At 37.5% G+C, this 13,565-nt stretch overlaps 1 protein-coding gene across 1 annotated transcript; it reads left to right on the forward strand.

Moving 5' to 3' along the window:
- Window positions 1-921: 921 nt before the first annotated feature.
- LOC133335791 (protein timeless) lies at window positions 922-13,344 on the forward strand (the record flags this gene model as incomplete). The annotated part of the gene is made up of 10 exons (XM_061544092.1): window positions 922-1,102; window positions 1,172-1,951; window positions 2,014-2,842; window positions 3,931-4,072; window positions 4,143-4,651; window positions 6,158-6,356; window positions 6,421-6,548; window positions 12,535-12,688; window positions 12,954-13,109; window positions 13,171-13,344. Coding segments are annotated over exons 1-10 (3,168 nt in total), but the record flags the coding sequence as incomplete, so codon positions are not given.
- Between the last annotated feature and the right edge of the window lie 221 nt (window positions 13,345-13,565).

A 13,565-nucleotide genomic window follows, 5' to 3' on the forward strand; every position in this document is an offset into this window, starting at 1 on the left:
TTTAAAGAATATTTTTCGAGGTCTACAAGACGCGTGGATTTTTTAAAGAATATTTTGTCGAGATCTACAAGGAAAAGATGAAGTCTGTAGAGGTCTGTATAGGCAAAGATGTAGTCTATAGAGGTCTGTATAGGCAAAGATGAAGTCTATAGAGGTCTGTATAGGCAAAGATGTAGTCTATACAGGTATGTATAGGCAAAGATGAAGTCTTTAGAGGTCTGTATAAGTGATGAGGAGCTCTATAGAGGTCTGTATAAGCAAAAATTAAGTCTATAGAGGTCTGTATAGGCAAAGATAAAGTCTGTAGAGGTCTGTATCGACAAAAATGAAGGGTATAGAGGTCTGTATAAGTAATGAGGAGCTCTATAAAGATCTGTATAGATAATGAGGATCTCTTTAGAGGTCTGTATAGGCAAATATGAAGTCTATAGAGGTTTGAACAGGCAAAGATGAAATGTATAGAGGCCTGTATATGTAATGAGAAGCTCTATAGAGGTCTGTATAAGTAACGAGGAGCTCTATAGAGGTCTGTATAATAATGAGGAGCTCCATTGAAGTCTGTATAGGTAATTAGGAGCTCTATAGAGGTATGTATAGGTAATGAGGAACTCTATAGGATTTGTTATAGAGGTCTGTATAGGCAAAGATGTAGTCTATAGAGGTCTGTATAGGCAAAGATGAAGTCTATAGAGGTCTGTATAGGTAATTAGGAGCTCTATAGAGGTATGTATAGGTAATGAGGAACTCTATAGGATTTGTTAACAAATTCTTATTCTAGCTACCAAAATAGGTGTGGTTTTTTGAAGAATATTTTTCAAACTGCCAAATGGGCGCGGATTTTTAAAGAATATATTAAAAAATTTTATTAATTTTTCTAACCTCACTTTTTCCTTCAATTTCTTCCAGCACCCCGGCCCCCTTCGTATTGCCACAACCATTCCAAATGAATGCCACAGACGAAGATCTTAAACTACAAACTTAAATTTTCGATTATATTTTGTTGTAATGGACTGGCTATTAGAAACGCCTCAGCTATATAGTGCTTTCTCCTCACTGGGCTCCCTCATGGGAGATACCTATGTTGTAAGTGATAAGGTTCTAGGTAAGTCCGTTGCTAACGCCATCCGAACACCAACAACTACTTGACAACTAACAATGCTGCCCTTTCCAGAAACATTGGAAGAAATTGACTTTAAGTTGACCTATGAAGATCAAACCCTACGAACATTTCGACGAGCTGTAGGTTTTGGTAAAAATGTTAAATCCGATCTGCTACCCCTCCTGGAAAATGCCAAAGATGAGGAGGTATTCGATTCGGTTATAAGGATATTGGTAAACCTCACCGCGCCGGTGGAATGTCTATTCTCGGTCGATGTTATGTATCGGACCGAAGTGGGCCGATACACCATCTTCGAATTGAATAATTTATTGCACACGAGCAAGGAGGCCTTTACCGATCCGAAAAGTACAAAATGTGTTGTGGAATATATGACGCGGATTTTGGAATCCGATTCAAAGTTATCGGCCAAGAAATGTGAACAAATCAATAATTGTTTATTGTTGTTGCGTAATATTTTGCATATACCCGAACCGAGAGGCAACTACATCATGTCCACGGCGGCCCATAACCAATCGGGTGGAACCCATGTGGTCTCTATGCAAAATACAATTTTGTGGAATTTATTTATTCAGAGTATAGATAAATTGTTGCTGTACCTTATGACATGCCCCCAGCGAGCGGTATGGGGTGTTACACTGGTCCAGCTGATCGCCCTCATGTATAAGGATCAGCATGTTAGTACCCTGCAGAAGCTATTGAATATGTGGTTTGAAGCTTCGCTATCGGAAAGTTCGGAGGATAATGAGAGTAATACGTCGCCGCCGAAACAGGGTAGCTGTGATTCGAGTCCCATGCTGACATCGGATCCCACATCGGATTCATCGGATAATGGTAGGGCAACATTTTAATATCCTAAAAAAATTTCTTTATTAAATATTTTTTGTGTCTTTTAGGCAGTGGCGGCACTAAGAAAAACGTCAGCTCCGAGGATCGTCGTCAGGCTTTGCGCGAAGAAACCGAAGCCACATTACAAGAGGTAAGTCGTAAGGGCCAAGAGTATCAAAATGCCATGCTACGAGTACCAGCTGACAATGGTGATGCCCCCGAGGTGGCAACCGATCTCAGTATGAAGAAGAAATCCAACCAAGAACCGACGAACAATACGAATTGGTCCCAAAAAGAATCGGAACAGGGCACCTGTCCTTCGTCGCCGACAAAAATGAAAAAGGAAAATAACAATAAAATTGATAACAACGATGCAACGGAAACTAAAACAACAACATCAAACAAACAACAACCACAACAACAATTACAACAACCAGCTGAATCAAATTCAAGCACTTCCAAAATGTCCGACAGTGACAATTTTATGGCTCCACCAGCCTTACCTATTACTAAGCCCACAGCATGCGTAACAGTTGCTCCCTTGCCGTTAATGGCCAACGATCCGGAATTAATGGAACCATGTCCAAAGAGTCAGAATCAACAGAAAACACCCCATTCGGCTCATGTCAAGCTGACAATGGGTAAATGTGGTCCGCAGAAGCGACAATGCCCCTCGTCACAATCGGAACTATCCGATTGTGGTTATGGTACACAAGTTGAAAATCAAGAGTCCATATCAACCTCTAGTAATGATGATGATGGTCCTCAGAGCAAGCCACAACATCAAAAACCGCCATGCAGTTCGAAGTCACGTAAGGGCCAGCGTAATATCTTGACGGCCATCGATAAGAAGGAGTTGAGAAGGAAGAAGCTGGTGAAGCGGAGCAAGAGTAGTTTGTAAGTATTTTTTTTTAATTCGCAACTATGTGGGATCTAGAAAACATATTGATGAGAGGTCTGTTAAGGTTATGAGGAACCTTATTAAGGTCTGTACAAGTAATGAGGAGCTCTATAGAGGTCTGTATTGGTAATGACGATTTCTATAGAGGTCTGTATAAGTAACAAGGAGCTCTATACAGGTCTGTATATGTAATGAGAAGCCGTTATTAGGTCTGTATAAGTAATTAGGAGCACTATAGATGTATGTGTAGGTAATGAGGACGTCTATTGAGGTCTGTACAGGAAATGAGGATCTTTATAGAGGTCCGAATAGGTATTGAGGAGTTTCACAGAGGTCTGTATAGGTAATGAGGACTCCTTTATAAGACTTTATAGGTAACGATGAGCACTACAGGGTTCGGTAATAGTAATGAAGAGCCTTATTGAGGTCTTTATAAGTAATGAGGAGCTCTATGAAGGTATGTATAGGTAATGAGGAGCCTTATAAAGGTCTGTATAAGTAATGTGGCGCTATATGGAGGTGTGTATAGGTAATGAGGAGAACTATAGTGGTATGTATAGGGGATGAGGAGCTCTATAGAGGTCTGTGTGGGTAATGTGGAGCTGTATAGAGGTCTGTATAGATTATGAGGAGGCCTATAGAGATCTGTATAAGTAGCCAGCAGCTCTAAAGAGGTCTGTATATGTAATGAGGAGCCCTAAAGAGGTCTGTGTTGGTAGTGAGGAGCTCTATAGGGGTCTGTAGAGGTAATGAGGAGCCTTATTAAGGTCTGTATAAGTAATGGGGAGCTCTATAGAGGTCTGTATAGGTAATTAGGAGCCTATTAAGGTCAGTATAAGTAATGAGGAACTCTATAGATACGTTTTGAGGACTCTGTAGAGGAGGTCCTCTAAAGAGATCAGTACATGTAATAAGGAACTCTATAGAGGTCTGTATAGGTCATGAGGAGCCCTATAGAGGTCTGTTTAATAAAGTGGGACTCTGTATAGGAAATAGTAGATCTCCCTATTTCCTATACAGAACAGATCCAAGCCTATGAATATCCTTGACAAATATTTTTATTAAAATAATTTTTTTCTTATAGAATCAATATGAAGGGTTTGGTACAGCATATACCCACAGATGAGGATATCGCCAATTTATTAAAGGAGTTCACTGTTGACTTCTTACTTAAGGGTTACAGTTATTTGGTGGAGGATTTACACTCCCAACTTTTGACAAATTTGGTAAGTTTCAAAAGAATTCACTTAATTTTTAAATACCTTTGTTTTACTTTCCAACATTTCAATTTTGCAGAACATTCCGATCGACACCTCCCATTTCTTTTGGTTGGTAACATATTTCCTGAAATTTGCCGCCCAATTGGAATTGGATATGGAACATGTCAATAACATATTGACCTTCGAAGTTATTAGCTATCTAACGTATGAGGGTGTAATGCTATGCGAACAATTGGAATTAAATTCCCGCCAGGAGGGTAGTGACCCGAATCCATATTTACGACGTATGCATTTGGTCGTAACTGCTATAAGGGAATTTCTCCAGGCCATTGAAACCTATAAAAAAGTCACTCACCTCAGTGAAGAAGATCGTGAGCGATTGCGAATGTTACAGCTGCAAATAAGTAGTTCGGAAGATTTACGAAATTTATTTGTACTGCTATTGCGTCGCTTCAACCCTAGTCTACATCCCAAACAATATCTGCAAGATTTGGTAGTGACCAATCATATGTTGTTGCTGATCTTGGATAGTGTTACCAAGTCGGAGGATAATGTCCATATTAAGATGATCGATCATGTTTCACAGTAAGTATAGAGACACATAAATATACAGAGGTCTGTGTGGGTAACGAGGAGGACGATAGAGGGCCGTACAAAAGCTCTACAAAAGTCTATATATGTAATGAAGTGGTATGTATAGGTAATGAAGAGGTCTATAGAGATCTGTATAGGTAATGAAGAGCTCCATAGAGGTATGTATAAGTAATGGGGAGCTCTATAGAGGTCTGTATAAGTGATGAGGAGCTAAATATAGGTATGCATAGGTAATGAGGAGCTCTGTATAGGTAAAGAGGTGGTCTGTATAAATAATGAGTAGCCTTATAGAGGCCTGTATAGGCAATGGGGAGCAATATAGAGGTTTGTATAGGTAATGCATAGGTAACTAGGTGCTATATAGCGGTCTGTATAAGTAATGAGGGCTCTATAAAGGTCCGTCTAAGAAATGAGCAGATCTATAGAGTTTTGTTTAAGTAATAAGGAGGCCTGTATAAGTAATGAGGAGGTCTATAGAAGTCTGTATAGGTTATGAAGAGCTCTATAGAGGTCTGTGAACGTATTGAGGAGCTCAATAGAAATCTGTATAAGTAAAGAGGAAGGAGGTCTTTATAAGTAAAGAGGAACATTAGAGAGGTCTGTGTCAGTAAAACGGACCTCTATAGAGGTCTGTATAAGTTATGAGGATCCCTATAGAGGTATGTATCAGTTATGAGGTCCATAGATGTCTTTATAAGTAATAAGGAGCATTCGAGGGGTATGTGTCAGTAAAACGGACCTCTATAGAGGTATCAGTTATGAGGAGCTCTATAGAGGTACGTATAAGTAATGAGGAGCCCTATAGAGGTCAGTATAGGTAAAGGGGAGTATGTATAATTATGTATTAAGGAGCTCTATAGAGGTAATAAAGAATTTAATAGAGGTCTGTATAGGTAATGACGAGCCCCATAGAGGTATGTATAAATAAGGAGGAGGTCTTTATAAGAAATAAGGAGTGCTCTAGGTAACGAGGAGCACTATGAAGGTCCGTAGAGGTAAGGAGTTCTATATATGTAATGCGGAGCTCCATAGAGGTCTGTGTTGGTAATGTGGAGCTCTATAAAAGGTCTGTATAAGTAATGATAAGCTCTACAGAGGTCTGTATAGGTAATGAGACGCTCTACAGAGGTCTGTATATGACTCATTACTAATGTGGAGCATTAGAGAGGTCTGTGTGAGTAATATGGACCTCTATAGAGGTCTTTATAAGTTATGAGGAGCTCTATAGAGTAATGAGCTGGTCTGTATAGGAAATAATGAGCTCTGTTTATGTAAAGAATAGGTCTATAGAGGTTCTGTATAACTAATGAGAAGCAATATAGAGGTCTGTGTAGGTAGTGAGGTGCTCCATAAAGGTATGTATACGAAATGAGGAACTCCATAGAGGTCTGTAGAGGTAATGAAATTAGTCATAGGAACGATATTCTTCAAAAAAATCTTCGGCTGTGTAGTTTATTGAAAATTTATTCTTAAAAAAAACTTGTTGCTATTTTTCAGATTTGCCACCATGGAAATAATGCACTTCTATGGCATGCTCCTTGACGATTTCAATAGCAATGGTGAATTTGTCAACGATTGTATATTCACCATGATGCATCACATTGGTGGTGATTTGGGACAAAGTACAGCCCTATTTCAACCGGTGATTTTGAAGACATTTTCACGCATTTGGGAAGCCGATTACGAGCTGTGTGATGTAAGTTACGATTCAGTATTTTTAGAATTCATTTTAAAGTTCCAAAATTCTGTTTCGATTTTAGGATTGGTCCGATTTAATTGAATATGTCATCCATAAATTTATAAATACACCACAAAAGAGTCCATTGGCTGCCTCATCAGCATCCCTGACGGAGTTAACCAAGGAACATAATATGGAAACAGCAGTGAGGTAAGAACCCTTGTTATCCAAAAATAGAAAAATGTAAATATTTGTTAATAACTAATATTTTACATTATTGTTGGCATAATTATATCGAATTTTTATTTCATTTTTTTAATTAGCAATAACGATTTTTAGCTAATATTTTAATTTCATAATTCTCTGCGACCTTTTTTGGAGGTTTCAAAATTCCGCATTTTGTTTTTTTTACTTCACCTATTCTTTTGTTCTAGTGTCTAGAGAATTGATAAATCAATGACAAAAATTTTGCATGGATTTTTAAAGAACAATATTAAAAAAAAAATTTCGAATTTCGTTTCCGGGTTCTGTACTTCATTGTTGTTCTTTTCAGATTCATGTCTAATAACTCTAAACTAATTAAACCCCACATTTTGTTTTTTAACAGCAAATTGCATTTTACAGACATTTTCATTATTTTTTGGTTACGGTTCAGTTGAGTGAGTCAGTTAGTCGTATTGTAGTGATGACTAGCTAGGTGGCGCCGCATGCATGTCAGTCAGTGTTGTATTCGTCGGACACCGCGACCTTAGAAGCAGACCTGCATGTCATGTGATATATCGGAATCGCAAACAAACGGATCATTGGGATTTGGATGGTCTTAGTATGCTGTCTATTGGTATCGGATTGAACGTTATTTAGTTTTGGGAGAGAGTGAGAGAGAGAGAGAGCACGTGTATATTTTAGCAAATTAGGAGCATTGAGTACGGAAGGAAGTGCTTAGACAATTATAGTTTTTTTTTTATTTCAGAAAAAATCACTAACATTTGTAAAAAAAGTCCAGTGATTCATTTCTTGTTTGAAAAATACCCTTCACCACAAAGTTTATAATTTATTTCTAACAGATATATGTTTCTGGGAGGCAATCTGATTATATGTTCTGAACAAACAAGGTGCCTTTTAACACAGGACAGTTTTGTCCTGATACGATCAATTTTTTTACTGATGTTCATAAAATTGAAATATGTATGACTTGTGCAAGAAAAGATGCACAAGAAAAGTTTTAAAGTCAGGTCGCAAAAAGTTCTGAATAATTCTTAATTTCCTGTGAAATATGATTCCGAAGATTGGTAACTTTACGTTCACAAGGATGTACTGCGCATAACTAGTGTGCAATGTTAAACACCATGATAAACATTGCAAGGAACATATTGTGTCTTTGGAAGTCCATTTTTCAGGATATATTTATTTCCAACATCTCGATATATTCTTCGGAAAGCCCAAAAATTATATATTATTGATCTGAATAAAATCCTATGTCGACTTAGCCATGATCACTGTAATTTTGCATTCCAATCGATATCTCTCCTATGATGATGTTAAGAAAATGTTCAATAGAGGTCCATGGTTTTATATAGCCCATAATATAAATGTCTAACATTTTAGCTACATTTGCTAATCTAAGTGGCTAAAACATGGAGTAAAGAGGAGAATATTAGAGATCGGTGTAGGTAATGAGGAGCTCTATTAAGGTCTGTATAAGTAATATGAAGCAAAGAGGAGAATATTAGAGATCAGTGTAGGTAATGAGGAGCTCTATTAAGGTCTGTATAAGTAATAAGACCTCCTTATTACTTATACAGACCTTAATAGGAAGTATAGGAAATGAGAACCTCTATAGAGGTATGTGTGGGTAATGAGGAGCTCAATAGAAGTCTGTATAGGTAATGAAGAGCTCTGTATAACTAATGAGGAGCTCTACAGAAGTCAGTATAGATAATGAAGAGCATTATAATAATAAGGAGCTTTATAGAGGTCTGTATAATTAGGGAGGAGCTCTATGGACGTCTGTATAGGTAATGAGGAGCACAATAAGTTCCTTGCAATGTTTATCTTTTGGAAGTCCACATGTGAGGATATATTTATATTTAATACCAACATCTTGAAATATTCTTCGGAAAGCCATGAGCGTTGCAATTTTGCATTCCAAGCGATATTTCATCTAGGTTTTATATATCCCACAATATAAAGGACCTGCCCATCAAAATGTCTAACATTTTAGCTACATTTTCTAATCGAAGTGACTGAAACATATTAGTAGAAAGTTGTCAATGAAGGTATTTTATAAAGGTTCTGCCTCATTTCGATATTTTAAAATTTTAACTTGTTGGCCGCATTCACTAGAATGGCGTCTTTATCATCATTCTTTCTTCGTTATATTTGAATCTTATGATCTAGTTGATAGTCGGTAATCTATTACATGGTTGTATTTTGACAATGATGTCAATCTAAAAAAATCTAGGATTTATTTTAATTTTCACATTAAATTTGGCATACTGAATTCTGGGAGAAGAACTTATTAAGGTTTTAAAGCGGAAGTGCCTTCGTTTTGATGTAGCCCCCATAGGTGAATATTTTGTCGAACTGGTGGTCAAAACGATTTTTTTAAAACTGTTTTTTTTAGTTTAAATTTGTTTCATAGGCGGCGCTTAAAAATGATTACCAGGCACGTCGGTCTTGTGGTCGTTGTTCTTTCCACGGCTATATTCACCGTCGACGCAGATTGGCCCATTGAGAATTTTTCTCTCAAACACGCCAAGAATTGCCTCATCTGCTTGCGCAAGTACCCATGCTTCTGATCCATACACCAGCACGGGTAATATCAACGTCTTGTAGAGTGTGAGTTTGGTCTGGTCGATGCCAGAGAATATATGGTACAGCTCATAGTCCTTTCCACGGCGATATTCACCGTCGACGCAGATTGGCCCATTGAGAATTTTTCTCTCAAACATACCAAGAACTGCCTTATCTGCTTGCGCAAGTACCCATGTTTCTGATCCATACACCAGCACGGGTAATATCAGCGTCTTGTAGAGTGTGAGTTTGGTCTGGTGAGAGATGGCCTTGTTTCTAAACCGCTTACTTAGACCATAGTAGCATCTGTTGGTCATAACAATCCTTCTCCGAATTTCAAAACTGATGTCATTCGTTTTGTTTAGGGCGTTACCATGGTATATAAAATCTTTGCCTACCTCGAAGCTGTAGTTTTCAAGTTCCACAGTTGGTCCGAGTCTATTGGACTTCTTGCGCGTTGATACCATCATCTTGGTCCTCTCGCCTTTTACTGTCAGTCCCACTTTGGCAGACTCCTTCTCAATTTCTTTAAAGGGGGCTGTTATCACTTGTCCCATTACGTCGATGTCGTCGGCGAAAGCAAGTAACACACGCTGTTTGCCGGACAGAGTGTCATTTCTGTTCACATTTGCATCTCGTATGGCCTTTTCCAGCTGGATGTTGAGTAGGTCACACTATAAACTGTCACCTTGTCTGAATCCTCATTTGGCATTGAAGTGATCTGAGAGGTCTTTTCCGACTTTCAATGCTGACCTTGTGCCAGTTAAAGTTATCATGTATAGCCGTATTAGTTTTGCGGGAATGCCGACCGCTGACATGTCTTTAAAAATCTTGGAGCGTATTGTCGAATGCGGCTTTATAGTGGACGAATAGGTAGAAAGTGTCGGTGTATTTTTCGTCAGTCTTTTCCAGGATTTGGAGCAGAGTTAAAATCTGGTCTATGGTGGATTTTCCAGGTCTGTTATGGTCCAATAATGTCATTGACGTTCACACAGCATACTGGATAGACTAATTCCTCTATAGTTGTCTTTCTCCTTTTTATGTGCACGGGAGACAGGATGCTGAGGTTCCAATAATTGGGCATGCAAAATTGTACTAATCAGTTGGTGCATGCTCCTGATCAACATCTGACCACCGGTTTTGAATAGAACGGCTGGTAACCCACCGCCACCTGCTGCTTTATTATTCTTTAGCCAATTAATTGCTATCAATGGTTGTATACTATATCGTCATCTTTTTTATTCCAGCTAACTAGATGCTTGATCTACTTCAGCCTGGCGCAGCCATCTATCGTAGAGTAGAAACTATGTCTTCTCAAATTTTGTGCAGTGGTTGGTGACCTTGCTTGTGGAGTGTTGTCATTCTTTTCTCTGGGTGGCGCTATCTTTTGCCATTCCTCCATTTTTCTGCGTAAATCCCAAAAATTATATATTATTGATCTGAATAAAATCCTATGTCGACTTAGCCATGATCACTGCAATTTTGCATTTCAATCGATATTTCTCCTAGGATGATGTTAAGAAAATGTTCAATAGAGGTCCATGGTTTTACATAGCCCATAATATAATGGTCCTGCCCATCAGAATCTAACATTTTGCTACATTTGCTAATCTAAGTGGGTGAAAAATGGAGTAAAGAGGAGAATATTAGAGATCTAGGTTGGCTAGGTTGTATACTATATCGTCATCTTTTTTATTCTAGATGCTTGAAGTAGATCAGCCTGGGCAGCCATCTATCGTTGACTAGAAACTATGTCTTCTCAAATTTTGTACAGTGGTTTGGGTTCTTGATCATATAGTGTTGCCATTTTCCTCTGGGTGGCGCTATCTCTTGCCATTCCTCCAGTTCAAGCCATGCTTCCTCTATTTCCTGAAAATAACGATTGGAATGGTTATATCTGAATCTAACGCTTCTTTTAAACTATATCTAATTAAAATCTTTTCCTGCCATTCGTTCACGAATATTTTGCTTGTCTTCTGATGTGGACAGAAGCACTAAATTCGCATTTCTTTAGCTTAAATATTTCCTTCAGTTGGTGCCATAGATAAGAACTTTCTTCACTTCAACGTGGTGCTTCCTACTACCTTACGTAAAATACATTATTCAGGCTAAACCATTCGCAAATGTGGACTGCTCATGTAGTGTTGCCATTTTCCTCTGGGTGGCGCCTTGCTTCCTCTATTACCTGAAAATAACGATTGGAAAGGTTATATCTGAAGCTAACGCTTCGTTTAAACTATATCTAATTAAAATCTTGTCCTGCCATTCATTCACGAATATTTTGCCCGTCTCCTGATGTGGACAAAAGCACTAAATTCGCATTTCTTTAGCTTTGATATTCCCCTCAGTTGGTGTCATAGAGAAGAACTTTCTTTACTTCAACGTGATGCTTCCTACTACCTTACATAAAATACATGATTCAGGCTGAACCATTCGCAAATGTGGGCTGTAATCTGGCTAGATGATGGGGTTGCCCTCTGTCGTTACCTAAAAACCATTCATAAATTGTGTCCAGTGGTTTGAGTTCTTGCTAATTTAGTGCTGTCATTTTCTTCTGGGTGAACCATCAGCAACTGCGGTCTGTACCCTGCCTAGGTGATGGGGCTGCCATCTACCGTTTCCTAGAAACAATTCTTACATTGTGTGCAGTGGTTTGGGTTCTTGCTAATTTAGTGTTACCATTTTCTTCTGAACCATCCGTACCTGACTAGATGACCCGTCATATATCTGCCATCTATCGTTGCCTAGAAACAATTCATTAATTGTGTGCAGTTTGAACATCACCTGCCATTGCTATTTTGAACTTATGTGCTGATGTTGATAGCTTAATTATTTAAAGAATTTGTCCTCCTTCGTTGGGAATCGAACCCGGGACCAATATATTTATAGTTACTACTGTACTGACAGTATCACAATTACTGTAGTTACTACTGTATCATAGATTGTCTTTTGGTTAATATACGTTTAGTGGATAAATATGGGAATATTTTTCCAATATATATTTTCTCAGGCTATAACGAGGTTAAAAAATCGCATATTTCAAAACTGATGGCGTATAAGTGTTGTCGGTACTTATTCGCCCCTCTTAACTAAGCAATCACTTACAGAATATTTTATATTTTATTTTGATAACACAACAAGTGGTGAAGGGTATCCAAGATTCGGTCATTGCCGATCACTAACTCTATTTATTCACTATGTAAATAAAAAACTTTGTATGATATTCTGTACAAAAAATTGCTAATATGTTTTAAAAATTTTTTTAGCTTCATTATTGTTTGTCTATTTTATCTATTTTACTCTCGGAATTTCTCAATTTTACAAAAACTTAAAACCATACATCAACTAATGCATTTATTTTATTTCATTAAATTATCTTCATCTTAATTGAAAATAAAAATAGCACTTGGACTCAAGAGGAAATGGACACGCTGTATTGGTATTATGTTCAGAGCAAGAAAAATAATGATGTTGTTGGAAAAATTGTGAAATTGTTTGGCAACAATGGCAACAAGCAGAAATCGAGGATATCGATAATACAACAGCTATTGCAACAGGTGAGAATGGACATAAAGCTTACATACTATTTTAGATGTATTGAAAGCAGTTTTAAATATGGAACTAAAATCATCTATAACGGTATCCAAAAGCCAACAAATTCTGCTCTTTATTTGATATCGGTTATAACCAATTTCGCCGATCCCTTGATCGTTGACTTATACGACTTCGACTGTATACATAAGAAAAAGAAGACAATTAAGTTAACCTTAATCGTCATTTCTCTTATCCTATATGAACTATCTCACCTTCTTCTAATTTCAGGACATAATAACCCTTGTCGAATACGACGATTTAATGAAATATGAAGATGCTCAGTATCAGCGTACTTTGTTAACGACTCCCACTTCAGGTACCACCGAATCTGGTATAGAAATGAAGGATACAGCCATAGCTGGTAAACCCTCTGATGATATACAGGTATAACTACCAATTCTAATAGACCGAATGTCGATTTAATATTTAATTTATTTTTTTTTAGATTCTTCGCGATTTAATTATAAAAGAGAAAAAGAAACAACATTTGGAATGGCTGCAGAAATTGTTATTGGAATGTTGTTATGTCAAATTGATTTTGCGGAAAAATCCCCTAAGGGAAGATCATCAGAATTTATCGGTGATAATGGAACCAGTTGCCTATCATTCAATATGTAAGTTGAAAGAAAATCTATTAAAAACCATTTTTGTAATGGGTGGCGTATGAGTGTTGTCGGCACTTATACGTCACATAGACCCTGTACAACTTAAATATGGAATTTAATACTAAATTATTCTAATCCCAGGGAAATTAAACGGTATTTGATACAATATTGTTTAAACCCTCCATTGTAATGGACCTTAACAAAATATTTTTTAAAACCTTAGCCTTTTGATAGT

The sequence above is a fragment of the Musca vetustissima genome, unplaced genomic scaffold, assembly GCF_032173495.1.
Source record: "Musca vetustissima isolate MV318-11 ecotype Yass unplaced genomic scaffold, APGP_CSIRO_Mvet_v1 utg60256, whole genome shotgun sequence".
Classification (NCBI taxonomy): Eukaryota; Metazoa; Arthropoda; class Insecta; order Diptera; family Muscidae; genus Musca; species Musca vetustissima.